This window comes from Dromiciops gliroides, chromosome 4 (assembly GCF_019393635.1).
Source record: "Dromiciops gliroides isolate mDroGli1 chromosome 4, mDroGli1.pri, whole genome shotgun sequence".
Classification (NCBI taxonomy): Eukaryota; Metazoa; Chordata; class Mammalia; order Microbiotheria; family Microbiotheriidae; genus Dromiciops; species Dromiciops gliroides.
Window position 1 is genome coordinate 338,473,787 of NC_057864.1, and position 17,313 is coordinate 338,491,099.

At 35.0% G+C, this 17,313-nt stretch overlaps 1 protein-coding gene across 1 annotated transcript in view; it reads left to right on the forward strand.

Moving 5' to 3' along the window:
• Positions 1-17,313, forward strand: part of AFG1L (AFG1 like ATPase) — a 198,013-nt gene that overhangs the window by 17,630 nt on the left and 163,070 nt on the right. Inside the window, exon 2 of the mRNA XM_043999572.1 lies at positions 2,068-2,291. Coding sequence (XP_043855507.1) covers positions 2,068-2,291 — 224 coding nt within the window. The remainder of the gene's footprint in view (positions 1-2,067; positions 2,292-17,313) is intronic.

The window sequence follows — 17,313 nt, forward strand, 5'->3', positions numbered from 1 at the left end:
AGCTGGCCAATCTCTCAGCTAGCCTTGAGAGTCTAGTTTGATTCTGTTTTTATTTCTGCCGCTTTTGTCATGCTTTATTTTATCCTCAGTGGGACTTGGTTTCTTTCTCTACAAAATAAAGTTAGAATTCTCATGCACTGAACAAAGGTGTTAGGAAAATCCTGAGTGAATATGTGTAAAATACCATGAACTCAAAATACTACTAGCAGATTGTTTTCCTCACTACAATTCTGTGAGGTATAAGTTTTTTGGTTCCCATGTTGTCAATGGAGAGCCTCAGGTGCAGAAAGTTTGAGTGACTTACCTAAGGTTATACAGTTAGTATCAGAGTTGTCCATTCTTCTTTCTAGCATGCCATGTTTTACATACATTTCTGTTATCCTTAAAATAAATGGAAAATTTCACCATCTCCCCAAGTCAGTATTTTTTTGGGGGGGGGAGTGAGGCAATTGGGGTTAAGTGACTTGCCCAGGGTCACACAGCTAGTGTCAAGTGTCTGAGGCTGGATTTGAACTCAGGTCCTCCTGACTCCAGGGCTGGTGCTCTATCCACTGTACCACCTAGCCGCCCCCCCCAAGTCAGTATTTTAACATTTAAAAAATCAGTTCTTTTGAAAGGCAATTTTATTTTATTTATGAATTTAACTTCTAAGATCAAGTCTAAAGTGTGTATATATGTATATATATGCATATGTATGTATATACATATATAGTGCATTATTGGGATAGTTTTATTCTTACTAGCAGCAATTATCAGGGAGTTCATTAAGTTTGAATTTATAAACTTTGTGGTGACAGAAGATTCAAAAATTGCTCATTATTCTAGTGTAATTTATTTTCCTTTTCTTGAGTATTTTTTATTTGTTCATGTGTGATCACAATGAAAAACTTAGGGAAAATGCTGCAGATAATTTTAATTGGGCAGACACGAGGCTCTGCAGTCAGCATGGTCATAGCCTAATATAACTTGCATATGCATATTTGAATTTTTTTTCTGGACTAGGAAGTGATTATGACTCTTCAAGGAAGGAATCCCTTTATCTTCAATCCAGAGGATTAAGGGGGAAAAGGGAGTATGATACAAGAAGTCACCTAAAGAGAGGGCCTTTGGAAAGTCCTGATCCTACTCTTCTCCTTTTAGGAATGAGCTCCATCTTGGTTCTCAGCACTGTTGTGTTCTAGTCAGTCACAATGGGAGAGAGCCAAGACTTCAGAGTTGACCAAGGATTTCTGGGGTTTAGTTGCAGTCAACTTGTTTCTATTTAGAGGGTGTTATTTTTTCTTTCCCATTTATTTCTTTTCTTTTCTTTTCCCCTTCCTTCCTTCTTTCTCTCTCTCTCTCTTTTTTTTTGTGGGGCAATGAGGGTTAAGTGACTTGCCCAGGGTCACACAGCTAGTGTCAAGTGTCTGAGGTCAGATTTGAACTCGGGTCCTCCTGAGTCCCGGGTTGGTGGCTTATCCACTGTGCCACCTAGCTGCCCCCCTTTCTTTCCCATTTCTATAGCAACATAAGTTATAAAGCACATTATAATTTGGTACAAGGAATGGCATGCTTGGTAGAGGGAAGGAAATATTTGAAACAAAGATTATCTAAAAGCATAGGATATCAATGAAATTTATTTAAAATGAAGTATATTACAAGGAATGTACTGAACAAAATATGATTTATTATAATTGCTTGGACCCAAATAGACAATAATGCTAAAAGAGCTCAAATATATAGGGTGGGCCAAAAGTCATGCAGGGGTCTGATGTTTTAATAACTTTTTGAAAATTATTTTTTCTTTGTTTTTCATCATTTACAAGATTTGATTTTTCACACATAATGTAAGGTCATTTCCTATATATACTGTTTATCATGCTATGGTATTGTAAATTAAAAACAAAAAAATAAAGGAGTTATTAAATATTCATGACTTTTGGCCCACCCTGCATGAACCTATCATTTAAAGTCTTTTTTTTTTTTAATATAGCCATTGATGGACACATGTGGAACATTTACATACAACATGTTTCCACATGTTCCTAAAGGAAAAGGTTAAAACTTGTCTAAAATTTTCTTTTACAGCTTATACTGTTCAGACCACAGAAAGTATGACTACAAGTAGTCCAACAGATACTTTTTCAAAAGCTTTGGCTGTTTGCAACGGACCATTGGAACACTATGATTTCCTAATCAAGGCTAACGTGCTAAAGGAGGATGAACAGCAGAGAAGAGTTGTGCAGAGTTTGCAGCATTTACATGAGACCCTTAAAGGATACATCATTGAATCCCAAAGCTTTTTTTCAAAGGTGAGGTTTGGAAGGGGGTCATCCAGAGATGATTTGTTAATAAAGTGTTACATATACTAGATGTCACTGCCCTTCATGAGGTCATCTTCAAAGGAAGGCCTGAAGGAGCAAGGGAACTTTGTATATATATGAAACTCAAGAATCATTTTACTTGTTTCCCTGTGCTTCTTTGTTGTTGTTTTTTTGTTTTGGTTTGGTTTTTTTTTTGGCGGGGCAATGGGGGTTAAGTGACTTGCCCAGGGTCATACAGCTAGTAAGTGTCAAGTGTCTGAGGCCGGATTTGAACTCAGGTACTCCTGAATCCAGGGCTGGTGCTTTATCCACTGTGCCACCCAGCCACACCCCCCCACCCCCACCCCTGTGCTTCTTTGAACAGCTTTTTGCCTCCATAAACAATTTGGAATTGTAAAGTTTTTGAAATGAAGGTATAAATGTAAGATGGTATTGCTTCTTTGTTATAATTTTTATTACATATTAGGACCAGATTCTAGACCTTAGATTTCACTGAAATAAGGAATGCCCTTAAGAGGGGTATGAGGCAGCTGGTGGTGCAGTGGATCAGAGCACTGGGTCTAGGGTCAGGAAGACCTAAGTTCAAATATGACCTCAGACATTTACTAGCTGTGTGACCCTGGGCTAGTCACTTAACTCTTTTTGCCTCAGTTTCCTCATCTGTAAAATGAACTGGAGAAGGAAATAGCAAACCACTCTGGTAGCCTTGCCAAGAAAACCCCAAATGGGGCCACAGAGAATTGGACACAACTGAAACTACTGAACAACAACAACAACAACAACAACAACAACAACAAAATGGGGATAATAACAGCACTTGGCTCCCAGGATTTCCCTAAGGATCAAATAGTATAATATTTCTAAAGTGCTTAGCACAGTGTCAACTCTTAGTGGACAGTTAATAAGGGCTTATTCTCTTTCTCTCCCTCTTGGAGCACCGAAAGGTTAAGTGATTTGCCCCGGGGTCACAGGAGAAGTATCTGTTAATGGAAAGACTTGTACCCAAGGCTTCCTAGATCTGAGGCCAACTCTATTTAATATACCATGCTACTTCTTGTATATTACACATTATTATCTTAAAATTTTATTTTAAAACTTCAGTTGATGATTATAATTTTACATATTCTTAAACTAATTAGTATATTTAAATGATTTTCTTTTTTTGTATGTGGTAGATGGCTATTAATTACATGTGGCACTATGGAAAGAATCCTAGCTGTGGAGTCCTAGGATCTCCCTTAAAGCCCATTTCTACTGCTACCACCTGTGTGACCTTGGACAAATCACTTAACCTCTGTTTCCTCATTTCTAAATGAGGGTGTTGGACTAGTTGGCCTGAGGGCTAATCTCGCTCTAGATCTGTGATTTTAAGAAATGGAGTGGATGGTTTACCTCCCTTGCTACTATTCTACACTCAGCCCCAACCTGATATTTCTGTAAATTCACAGGAAGGTGAATATACAAGTATGTGAATCTGTTGCTAAGCTTGGGGACCACGAATGGCTTAACATGTCACAGAATCTAAGAGCTGGGAGGAAAATTACAGATCTTTTACATATTGATGCATATTGAACTTCTTTTCCAAATACTATACTTTAGTTAAGTGGTATGGTTAGGGAATGGCATGCTTTGGATAAGTTCTGGTTAACTTAATGTTAACTTTTAATCTCATCCAATCTCACAGACATTGATTAAGTATTTTCTGTGTCTAAGACAGTGTACGCGCACATCCCTTCTTCCTGCTTTTCCTGTAATGCTCTTCCTCCTTACCTTCAAGAACTATCCTTTCTGGCTTCCTTCCAGCCTCACTCAGGTCTTGGTTCTGCAGGAGGCTTTTCTACGTTTTTCTTACTGCTGGTCTCTTCTCTCCAAGTTGATATTCCAAGTTTATCTCTGTACATAAAGAAACATCTATGTATACGGTTACTTGAAAATTGTCTCCCCCTTTGGGGGCAGTTAGGTGGCGCAGTAGATAAAGCACCATCCCTGGATTCAGGAGGACCTTAGTTCAAATCCGACCTCAGACACTTGACACTTACTAGCTGTGTGACCCTGGGCAAGTCACTTAACCCTCATTGCTCCACCCCACCCCCCCAAAAAAGAAAATTGTCTCCCCCATTAGAATGTAAGCTCCTTGAGGGCAAGCCCTGTGTATTTGTTTTTCTTTTTCACTGTGCTCATCACAGTACCTGAAACATAGTAAACGTTTAATAAATGCTTTTGACTGACTTACATTGTACATGAAGCCTTTCCTAATCTTCCTCCCCATTACCATATTTTTTTTTATACCTGCTAATGTTGGTCCATATTGTTTCTCCCAATAGAGTAAGCTCCTTGTGGACATTGGCTATTTCGCTTTTGTCTTGGTTTCCACAGTGCCTGGCACAGATTTGACACTTCTTGACTGATTAATCTCAATCTTTTCTTTGTTGCTTATTGCTTTATTTTTAGTTTCTCAACAATGTGATCAATGCTGATTTCGTTTTTTAATTTTTGGAAATGGACTGAGGAAGGAATTAGCATACTTCACTGAACACAATCAGAACTCTCAGACATCTTAATATGGTGAAAGATACTTCCTCAACCCTTTTTGAAATTCTATAACTTGAATTTTTTTTACCACAATCTTTTTTTTTAATGAAATTCTTTTATTTTCCTGACATCCAAGAAGATCATCTATACTCATCTGGTTTTGTTTACTTTTACTATTAGACCTCAGCTCATAGTAACTTTTTCAGAATTGTATAACTTTTTGAGGTCAAAGAAGCTCATTTTCAGTCATGGGAAAAGACAGTTGGTTAAAGGAACCTTGGTGTTTGAATAGAGTTTTATTTTCCAAAATTTTTCTCTCTCTTTTTTTTTTAAGTGAGGCAATTGGGGTTAAGTGACTTGCCCAGGGTCACACAGCTAGTAAGTGTTAAATGTCTGAGGCCAGATTTGAACTCAGGTACTCCTGACTCCAGGGCCGGTGCTCTATCCACTGCGCCACCTAGCTGCCCTGGAACCTTGGTGTTTGAAAAAATTAATGCCTTCCTCCAAAATAAGGTCTGGTAGGAATTTGGAGTTGAGAAAGACAATGATTTTCTATTTAGCTCTTATTTCAATAGAAACCATCATGTTATTACAGATAAATGAAAATTTTTGCTTTATTCTAACCATCATCAGGAGCTTCTTTTTCCATTCTCCATCTCAAAATGCCTTTCCTCCTGACTTTGTTACTCTTTTATTCCTGTTTCTGATGAGGAGGTGTTGCTTCCAAGGAGAAGGTACTTGTAACCTTGATCCTATCTCCTCCAGCAGATTGTCTCCCCATAATCTTTCCTTCTCTCTCTAATCATCACTCCCTCCCTACTACCTCAATTCTTTGATACCCACAAATATGCCCAAGATTTCCTCATCCTTAAAAATCCCTTATTTTACAAATGAAGAAGCAGACACAGAGAGACTATCACAGTATTGCAACATTATAGGATCTCAAAGTTGTAAAGGGCCTCAGAAGCCATGTAGTCCAACCAATAGCTGAACCATCAGTCAATCAGTATTTTTTAAGTGTCTACTCTGTGCTAGGTGTTATAGAAATCCTATCATTTACTCAGCAAGGGGTCATCTAGCCATTTCTTGAAGATTTCGAGTGAGACAGAACTCCTTAACTCCTGAGGCAGTTCATTCTTCTTTTAGAGAGCTCTAATTGTTAGGAAGTTCTTCTTACATCAAACCTAAATCAGCCTCTGCCATTTCCACCTAACATCCCTTCTCCTGCCTTCTGTATTCAAGCCAATTAAGTCTGATTCCTTTTCTACATGATAACTTTAAAAAATATCTAGTCCTTCCTCGGTCTTTTTTTCTAGAGGATAAAAATCTCCATTTCCTTCATTGTATGACATGGTCTTGAGGCCTGTCATTCTGGATGTGCTTCTTTGTAAGCTCTACCACTTCCCAATAACCTTCCTGAACGATGGCCCCAGAACTGAGCATAAGACTTTACATGAGATGTGACTAAAGTGGACATCGCGCTCTTCTTTGTATAATCTGAGATCGCATGAGTTTTGTCTTCCATAACGTACTGTTAATGAGTTCATGACAATTCCCAGATCTTTTTCAAGTGAGCTGTTAGTCATATTTCGACCATCCTATACTTGTGAAATTCATTTTTTTGTACCCAAGTGTAAGAATTTACATTTAAGTATATTAAATTTCATCCTATTCATTTTGGTTTTATTCTTCTAGACCAGGAGTTTCTTAACTATTTGGTTCCCTTTGGAAACCTTCTCAGAATAATGTTTTTAAATAATTGAAGGAAATTCTACATTTCAGCTAGAGATTAGTAAAAATAAAGATTTAATCTAAGTTCATGGATCTTCTGAAATCTATCCATGAATGCCCAGGTTAAGAAACCTTGTTCTAAACTGTAACGATTAGAATGACGCCACCTGCTGGAGACTTACTGTAGAAGAGTTCTGCCCATGAAGCGAAGGTCTTTGAGGGCAAGACCAGGAGTCTTTTCTTTGGTGTCAGGAAGTGATGCGGGCTAGTGGGAGGAGGAAGGAAGAGACTGGCGCTCAGTCTCTGGGTCTTTCCTTTGGACTCTGGTGGAGAGTGGAGCTAGAAATGTGCTCTCCCTTTAATAGATAGAAATCTAGGCCTTTCTCTCTTTACCAAATTCTTATTCTCCTTAATAAATGCTTAAAAGCCTAACTCTTGCTAAAGCTTATAATTTATTGGCGACCACTCATTAGATATTTTAGACAGTTTAGCTAGAATTTTAGCCCTTAACAAAACCAAGATCTTTTTAGGTCCTACCTAAAACTAGTGTGTTAGCTATGCCTTCCAGTTTTGTTTCTTTAAAGTTGAAATGTATACCATCTACACATTTTTTTCAGTTCATTGATAAAAATGTTCAACAAAATGAGGCCTAGGACAGATCTTTGGTGTACTTTATTGGAGACCTCCTTCTATTTTGAAGTATTAATAAATATCCATTTGACATTCAGAATTCAAACATTAATGGATGCCCATTTGACATTCAGAATCCAAGTAGCTATTGTGTAGCTTATAACTCTGCATTCTGTCCACATAATCTAGTCTGAGAGACCTTGTCATAGGCTTTGCTAAAAATTAGGTGATTTATATCTATAGCATTCTCCTGACCTAACAGTCTAGTAACTCTATAGGAAATGAAAATTAGGTTAGTCTGGTATGATTTATTCTTTTTAAAAAATTTAACTTTAAATAAAAATGTTAAAAAATTATGTCCCAATTTTCAAAAAAAAAAAAAGGAAATCAGCCTTAATCTAGGGCCAATATAATCAAGTTCAATTCTTGACCAAAATTTAGGGTGTATTATTAGAGGGTTCATAACTAAACATTAAGAAAAGGGAAAAGGGATCACAGAGATCCAGATTGGCTTCATCAAGGATAAATCATACCATGATTTCAGAAAAACCTGGAAAGAATTGCATGAACTTATGCATAGTAAAGTGAATAGAAGCAGGAGAATGTTGTATAGAGGAACAGAAGTATTATTTAATGAAGAACTGGGAATGACTTAGCTATTCTCAGCAATACAACAATCCAAAAACAACCCAAAAGGACACTATCTGCCTCCAGAGAAAGAACGGATACTGTTGGAATACAGACTGAAGCACACTGTTTTTCCACTTTCTTTCACTTTTCTCTTTTATTTGAGTCTTCTTGTACAAAATGACTAATATGGAAATGTTTTACATGATTACACATGTATAACCTATATCAATCTGATTGCTTACTGTCTCAGGGAGTGGGAAAGAGGGAGGAAGGAACAGAATTTGGAACTATTTTGTATGGCCTGCTAGTTAATTTATTTGGTTTTTTTGGTGGGGCAATGAGGTTAAAGTGACTTGCCCCTGTTCACACAACTAGTAAGTGTCAAGTGTCTGAGGCCAGATTTGAACCCAGGTCCTCCTGAATCCAGGGCTGGTGTTGGCTTGCTAATTAAGAATGGTTATTATTTTATTTATGCCAAGTAGTTATTCTTTCTCTTCCTTTATCCTTCCCTTTTCTCCAGCATTGCCGAAAATGTCCTTTTTATTGTCTTAGCGTTTCTCAATAGCTTCATTCAATTCTTTGCTTTAGCTTTTCCGACACTTCTTATATGACCATGCCATACATTTGTATTCACCATCAGTTACATGTCATTTAAAAGTCTAGGTCGGTAGATGAGTTCACTGTACATCCCAGGTCTCCTTAGACAACTATCCCTGTACTTTCTCATTTGAATTCTCTTTTTGTCTTTAAGATGTCATTATTGAATACTTCTCATTCTTCCAACATCAAGGCCATGTAGGGGCCAAATTTAATATGGGGATAGTTAATTGGTTGGCTTACTGTAATACTGGGGTTCAGAAAATAATGAGGGACCTCTAGGTCCAAAGTTTCCTCCCTTCTGAACTGCCTTTTTAGTTATTTCTCTCAGGCCAATAAGAAAGGAGATTAACAGCCTTTTTTCCACAAACAAATCAGGTTTTATTAATGGGAATAAAATATACAACATCCATATTCTGAGCCTTTTTGATACATACTATGAAAAAAAGGGCAATATAGTTTGAAACAAAATTATGCATTTAAAAGTTTTGTACCTATGCTTCTGAAGAGAATACAATGCCTAAGCTAAATCTAAGTTTTGGGGTTAATAAACAAAAATACATCAGGAAGACATTTCTTAACAAATAGTGGCCTATAACCCACAGGTAAATATAATTCTGGCTGTGGGTCTTAATTGGTTAGGGCCAGGGGACTATTTTGGCCACAATCTGGTTATGCTTAGTATAGAAAAAGATGCCTTTAATTGCAGGTTTAATTCCATGGATCCCCAAAGACATCCCTCCAAAAGAGAAAAAGACCTATTTGTACAGAAATATTTATAGCAGCTCTTTTTGTGGTGGCTAAGAATTGGAAAGCAAAGGAATGTCCATCAACTGGGGAATGGCTAAACAAGCTGTGGTATATGATGGTGATAGAATATTATTGTGCTATAAGAAATGACAAGCAGGATGATTTCAGAAAGGCCTGGAAAGACTTGTATGAACTGATGTATAGTGAAGAAAGCAGAACCAAGAGAACATTGTGCACAGAGACAGCAATATTGTTTGATGAAGAACTGTGAAAGACTTAACTATTCTCAACAATGTAATCATCTAAGACAATCGCAAAGGATTATTGATGAAACATACTATCCACCTCCAAAGAAAGAACTGATATTGATGGAATAGACTGAAGCATGCTATTTTTTACGTTCTTTCATTTTTGTCTTTTATTCAAGTTTTCTTATTCAAAATGACTAACATGGTAATGTTTTACATAATAGTACATGTATAATCAATATCTGGTTGTTTATTGCCTTAGGGAGGGAATGAGGGATAAAAATTGGAACCCAAAACTATAAATAAAAATGTTTATTACTTTAAAAAAATTCCAGGGATTCAACACTATTTTGGGATGGTCTTAGGGTGCTCACATCTTAATAAAACTACCCAATTCTTTCAGGTCTATAACAAATCTGACCTTCTGTGGGTTCTCTGGACTGGTGTTGATCCAGGCTTAAGCCAGATGTCTCCCAATGGATTCCCCTACAATCTATATTGAGTCGGAATTAAAGTGACCTGTGGGAGGGAATAGAGGAGAAGGATTTTCCAGGAGTAATTGTCCTATGACTTTTGCCTCTCAGTGTCACTGAGAAGTTATTTAAATCTTTAAATTTTGTCCCAATCAGAAGTTATCAGTTGTTTATTACTCTAGTATGCTGGAGTTGTTTTGGGCTAAGATACCTTTTTTTTTCCCCTTCCTCACTCTGTATACTGGTTATTCAGAGACTTAAATTAGACTTAATTATGCTAGCAAACTGAACAAATTAGTGTACTTTAGGTTACAGAGAGGCCTTTTGCAAATTAGCTAAATGTATTAAAAAGGATTTTCATTTAACAGCAATTTATGGGAGCTAACATGTAGTTCAGCTTTTTAGTTTTTAAAGATGTTCTTAGAAACCTGAAGTGATCTACTTTTATCAAGAAGTGGTCTATGTTGAGAATGATATAATGCCAGTTCTTTTTAAAGAAGTAATTATACTCAGCATTCCAGCTGGAATCATTGTCTCTGATTCTTTTCGTTTGGGAGATAATAATGGATCTGGGGAGGGGAACATGAAATTGGGAAAAAATAGTGTTGTTGCATTTTAAACAATTTGAAAACAACACTTTAAAAAAAAATTAACACTACCTTTGTTATCTCATTGTCACACTGACAGTTACCTGGGAACAGGTGGAGAACAGTAATCCATAGGAGGTTGAGCATATGCTGTTTTAATTTATAATTTGTATGACATCACTCCTGACCAAACTGGCTTGTGGGTTTGGTTTTTTTTTTAAAAAACACAACAAAAATAAGACTACAGAGAACAAATGGAAACAAAGAGAATCATTAAATCAAATATGGGCAGAAAGATGACATGTTTGTTTTGTTGTAGTTTAATTTTTTAAAAGTTACAGCAGCTAATCTGGAAAACCATTTATTTACCTGCCTACTGTATAAATGCACATATATATATAATATATATGTATATGTAAATGAGTAGCTTATGATACTGTTTTGATAATTATAGTTCAAAAGTATGTCAAAATTTGATATAAAAACATTCTGAAAACTATTGTTAAAAAGGTAAACATGCCTGTTTTTGGTTTATTGTGGAGGATGTGATTTGTGTATGCAAGTGTTCTTAGTGATTTATAAGTGAATTTCAATGTGATTAGTACTTTTGTAAATATTAAGTTGTCTAAACTCACAGAAATGAAGACATTGGACACTCCTATTGTGATTACAGTAAATGAAGTCTTTATAAAATATAGAAAGCTTCCAAATTCTTACATTGCCAACTGCTTAATGTAATTTACTCTGATTAAGTACTTAGTTTATATAAGCAGGATATATATTGATTTTCATCTATCAAAAGATGAAGAAGCTAGCCATTTGAACCAAAAAAGTTGTGTTTCCTAGCAAAAGACTAAATTAATTTCACAAACATTTAGCAAGTTCATAAGGCATTTAGTAAATGCACAGGGCACAATATTGGGCCCTGGGGATGTTACTTATATATCTGCCAACAAAAAAGTATAAATAAGCAAAATTATTGAGTTTTCAACTCTGATTTAGGCACTTGCTTTGTATCAGTCTGAGAGATGATGTATTTCATTCAAGTGCTTAGCAAGGGAGGAGTTGAAAAGGGAATCAGGTTGGGAAGTTGGACAACTTTCCAGCTTCTGTAGATTCAGACTCTTGCAGTGTGGTTTCATTATTTGTCTGAAGTGTTTAGAATTCAGAATTTGAATTGAGAATTCAAATGGGTACCCCACATATTGAAATATATATAAAGATTAAAAAACCAAATATATTTTACTCAGCATAATGCTATTTTTAGTATTTATGACATGGGATTACATTATATTGAAACAAGGTTAGTAATAAGGTATTTCTTTTTTTGTTTTGTTTTGTTTTGTGGGGCAATTGGGGTTAAGACACTTGCCCAGGGTCACACAGCTAGTAACTGTCAAGTGTCTGAGGCTGGATTTGAACTCAGGTCCTCCTGAGGCCGGTGCTTTATCCACTGTGCCACCTAGCTGCCCAAGGTATTTCCTTTTTTTTTTTATTTTTTTAAAATTAATTAATTAATTTTTTGTGTGTGAGGCAATGGGGGTTAAGTGACTTTCCCAGGGTCACACAGCTAGTAAGTGTCAAGTGTCTGAGACAGGATTTGAACTCAGGTACTCCTGACTCCAGGGCCGGTGCTCTATCCACTGCGCCACCTAGCTGCCCCCAAGGTATTTCCTTTTAAAAAGAATTATCGATTTCTTTTATATTTACATCACCTCTTGTATCTTTCTACTCCCTGCTCCCAGAGAGCCATCCCATGTAGTAAAGAATATTAAAAAAAAAGAAAGAGGAAAAGGAGAAAAGCATTTAACAAAACTGATCAATACATTGAAAAAACCTGAAAATATGTGCACTGTTTCACACCTGTGGACCTCCCATTTCTGCAGAGGTGCCGAAGAAAGTATCTTCTCTTATCTTTGGGGATAAGCCTGTTCTTTGTAATATTTCCTTGTTCACTTTTGATTATTTTGTGGTTTGTTGTTGTTTCCATTTATGTTGTTGTATATTGTGTATACACTGTGTATATTGTGAATGCTTTGTATTTATTGTTTTCTTGTCTGCTTCACTTCACTTTGCATCCGTTCATGTAAACCTTTCCAGGCTTCTCTATATTTATCATGTTTCTTATTTCTTAAGCACAATAATATTCCATTACAGTTATGTAACCCCAATTGGTTAAGCCTTTAATCAATTAGGCTTAATTAATCAATAGGTATCTACTTTGTTTCTAATTCTTTGCCATAATTTTACCACAAAAAATACTGCATCAATATTTTGGTGTATATGGGGTTATATTATATGTAAAGTTCTTTTATTACTTCCAAAAATAAATGCCTATGATTTGATCAAATTAGTTTAAAGCAGGTTCTATATTAAATCTTACTGTATCAAGATTCTGGTACATAGTTCTTTCATTATCTTCCCCTCTTCATTAGCACAGATAATCAGGAATTATTTGTAGTTTTAAATTGTGATTTTTTAACTCTAACAATTTTAATTCAATGGGAAGTTTTGAATTAAAGTAATTAAGTAAACACTTAGTATGCTTAATATTTTTTTGTTTTTTTTTTTTGTTTTGGGGGGTTTTTTTGTTTTTTTGCAGGGTAATGGGGGTTAAGTGACTTGCCCATGGTCACACAGCTAGTAAGTGTCAAGTGTCTGAGGCTGGATTTGAACTCAGGTACTCCTGAATCCAGGGCCGGTGCTTTAACCACTGCGCCATCTAGCTGCCCCAGTATGCTTAATATTTATAAAGCATATTTTAAACATTGAATACAGTGGTCATTATGGACTTTTCTTATTAGGCAACTAATAGAGCCTTCTTACTTGGGAAATAAATACAACTCCTCCTTGAATGTTTGGCAATTAGACTAGAAAACATTTCTAAAAGTAATAATAACATTTTTATAGTGATTGATGGTTAACAAACACCTTACATACATTGTTCTATTTGATGCTCGTAGCAAGCCTCTAAAGTATACTGAAGGAGTTTGACTGTTCCCATTTCACAGATAAAGAAATTGAGCCTTAGAGAAATTAAATAACTTGCTCAAGGTTGCACAGCTAGGAAGTAGAGGAGCTGAGACTTAAACCTAGGTCATCTGATACTCAACTCAGTGTTCTTTCTACTATGCATCACTACTCCATTTATAAAACACTTACTAGCACCATAGTCATAAAGATGATGATGATGATGGTTGGCACTTATGTAGCACTTTGTTTTCAAAATACTTTACATGTTTTCTTATCTGATAAGAGAACTCTTTATGGGATTAAAGTAGGCTGAGAGCTGTAGATCTCTAAGGAAAGTACTAAACACTTGGAAATTGTATAGAAACTGTTGGGTAACAAATAATGGAGATTTATATTTCTTCTTTTCTCCCAATAGTTTTATTCACAAAATAGGGTGTGGTTAATTAAAGGGTTTTCTTTGGTCAGAATGCTCATCTCTTCTTATAAGATGGTGGCAAAGGAGGAGATTAGTGGGGGAAGACATCTTTTTAATTTATTTTGGTTTTTTAATGAACAAAAATTTAATTTTTTCCCTCCCAGTTCCCCACCAATGAAAATTTTCAAAAAATACTTGTAACAAATAATATATATGCCATCTTAGCATTGTGGAACATTCCTTTTTAGTTTCCTTGATGGTTTTTGTTTTCAATTTGTCTTTGTTAGGTATCAATCAATGCATCTCCATTTGTTTCTGTAGCTAGATGTATATAGGATGATGATAAGTTTGTGTACATCTTTTGGTATTAGCTGTGTGCTTTATAGATGATTTTTAAAAAAAGAATCTCCAACTTTTTTCTTTTTATAGAAAAATTAATCCATTTATATCGAAGGTCTCAAAATCAATTTTATCTATCTCCTACCATTTTTGTTATTTTTCATTTTGTCAAAAAGAAACGCAAGTTTTTTCCTTTACTATTTCTTTCTTATTAAAAACATGAAATTGAATTTCTACATTTTATACCATTAATTCTATAAGTGTCTCTAAAATTCACTTTCATCCTATCCCTTTTTCCAAAGATAGGAGGTTGACCTTAGGTCCATTCCATCAATTCTTTCCTCTTCACCTGCCTTTCCTTTTTCTTTTAACACCTTTTATTCTTTTAGTTATAAAGTTCTATTTCTTTCAGTTCTTTTTGCCTTTTCTGCTAGTCTTTTTTAACCCCAAGCCTAACTATGTATCATTCAATGATTAGTTAGTATATTATTTTAATCACCATATATTGATCACAATAAGAGAACTTTGTCAAAGTTGAGAAGAATTTATTGTTCTAAATTTCTTTTTAAAATATTTTTTCCTAGGTGAGTTCTCAAAGGATTTTTTTCTTTTAAAGCTTTAATTTTTAAAAAATTTATTTTATTTTTAATTTATGGAATAAAACAAGCATTTCCATAACATAATACAATAAAAAAGATGATTGCATATAAAACTGCAAATCTGCCATGCACAACTTGCTATTCCTTTCAAATACATAGTAAAATTATAATGTAAATTTCTTCCCCACCCCCACCCCTCACCATAGAGATGGCTACCATTAGACTCAAATAGGCATATATATATATATATATATATACACATATATATATATATGTAAAATTATTCAATACATGTATTTATCAGTTCTTTTTCTGGATGCTGATAGTGTCTTTCTTCATATGTCCTTTATAGTTAATTTGGGTATTTATAATAGTTAAAATAACTTATTAGCTCAAAGTCATTCTTTTTTTTTATTTTTTTTTTTTAGTGAGGCAATTGGGGTTAAGTGACTTGCCTAGGGTCACACAGCTAGTAAGTGTTAAGTGTCTGAGGCTGGATTTGAACCCAGGTACTCCTGACTCCAGGGCCAGTGCTCTATCCACTGCGCCACCTAGCTGCCCCCCCATCATTTCTTCCTTCCTTTCTTTCTTTCTCTCTCTCTCTCTTTCTTTCTTTCTTTTTTTTAGTGGGGCAATGAGGGTTAAGTGACTTGCCCAGGGTCACACAGCTAGTAAGTGTCAAGTGTCTGAGGCCGTATTTGAACTCAGGTACTCCTGAATCCAGGACCAGTGCTTTATCTACTGCACCACCTAGCTGCCCCCTCCCCCATCATTTCTTAAAGCACAGTAGTATTTCATCACAATTACACACCACAACTTATTCAGCCATTCCCCAGTTGATGAGCCTCTCTGCAATTTTCAATTTTTTACTACCACAAAGAGAGCAGCTATAAATATTTTAGAACATATGTTATTTTCCTTTTTCTCTAATTGTCTTTAGAAGTAGACCAAATAGTGGTATTGCTGAGTCAAAGGGTAAAGGTAGTTTAATGATTCTTTGGGCATAATTTCAGATTGTTCTCCAGAATGGTTGCATGAGTTCATAATTCCACCAGCAATTAATTAATGCCCCAATTTTTCCACATCTCTCCAACATTTGTCATTTTCTCCTTCTGTCATTTTGGCCAATCTGATAGGTATAAAATGATATCTTGAGGTTGTTTTAATTTACATTTCTTTAATCAATAATGATTTAGAGCATTTTTTTCATATAAGTTGTTTTATTTCTTCATTGGAAAACTTCCTGTTCATATCCTTTGACTACTTATCAATTTGGGAATGACTCATACTCTTATAGATTTGACAAAATTCTTTATGTATTTTAGACATGAGACCTTTATCTAATAAACTGTCTATAATTTACCCCCAATTTTCTGTTTTCTTTCTGATCTTGGTTATATTTATTTGTACAAACCCCTTTTAATTTAATGTAATTGAAATTATTCATTTTACACCTAACTTTGCTCCCTATCTCTTGCTTATTTATAAATTATTTGCCTATCCATAAGTCTGATAATATGTTCCATGTTCTTTTAATTTTCTTGTAAAATCTCTCTTTATATTTAGGCCACGTATACATTTTGACCTTATCTTGATAAATGATAGAAGGTATTGGTCTATGCCCAGTTTCTGCCATACTGCTTTCCAGTAAACGATTTTTCTTTTTTACTAAATAATGAATTCCTATCCTCAAATCTTGAGTCTTTATACTTGTCAAATACAATGTTATTATGTTTATTTGCTGCTATAAATTGTATATTTAAGGATTTGTTTTATTTTGGTTTTCCTACTGAGTTTCCTACCATCTTCTTGGTTTCTCCAAATCTGCTCCCTTTTGAACCTAGGTTCCCTAACCCACAACAATTCCTAGATGTCTTTTTTTTTAAACCTATATATGACTGTCTTTTGTTTTAAAAAGGATTACTTAGTAGGTTTTTTTGGAACATCCAATTCTGGAATGGAAACTCACAATTTAGAATTGTATATATGACATATTACAGCATCTTCTGTTATTTCTGGTTTTCTACAGAAGAATCTCATAAAACTTGATTTGATGCTCTTTGATATATAAGGCTCTTCTTCATTCTGGTAGTTTGCAGGACTTTTATTCTAGTTTGGAAATCTGAGAGTTATTTGTCTAAACAAGTTATATTTTGAATTTCTTATAACAGTTTTTTGAATTCTTTCTATTTGCAGTATGTCATTTATTTTTAAGGTTCTGGGGATCTTATATAATTTCTTTAAAAAGGATTTTTTATTCTTTTCTTCTTCCATATAATTTCATGTTTCCTTGCCCTTGATCTCACCTTCAAATCTGCCACTTTCATCTGTGCTGCCTTCCAGTCTTTTTCCATTTGCATTATTTTCTGAATTTCTTTCTCTTAGTTGATTGTGCCCTTTGCCATTCTTCTTGCTGTTGTATAAATTCCATTATTAATAGCTACCTTTTCTAGTTTCATGTTTTTTCATACTGTTGAATTTCACCATCATGTTTTCTCAAGAATCA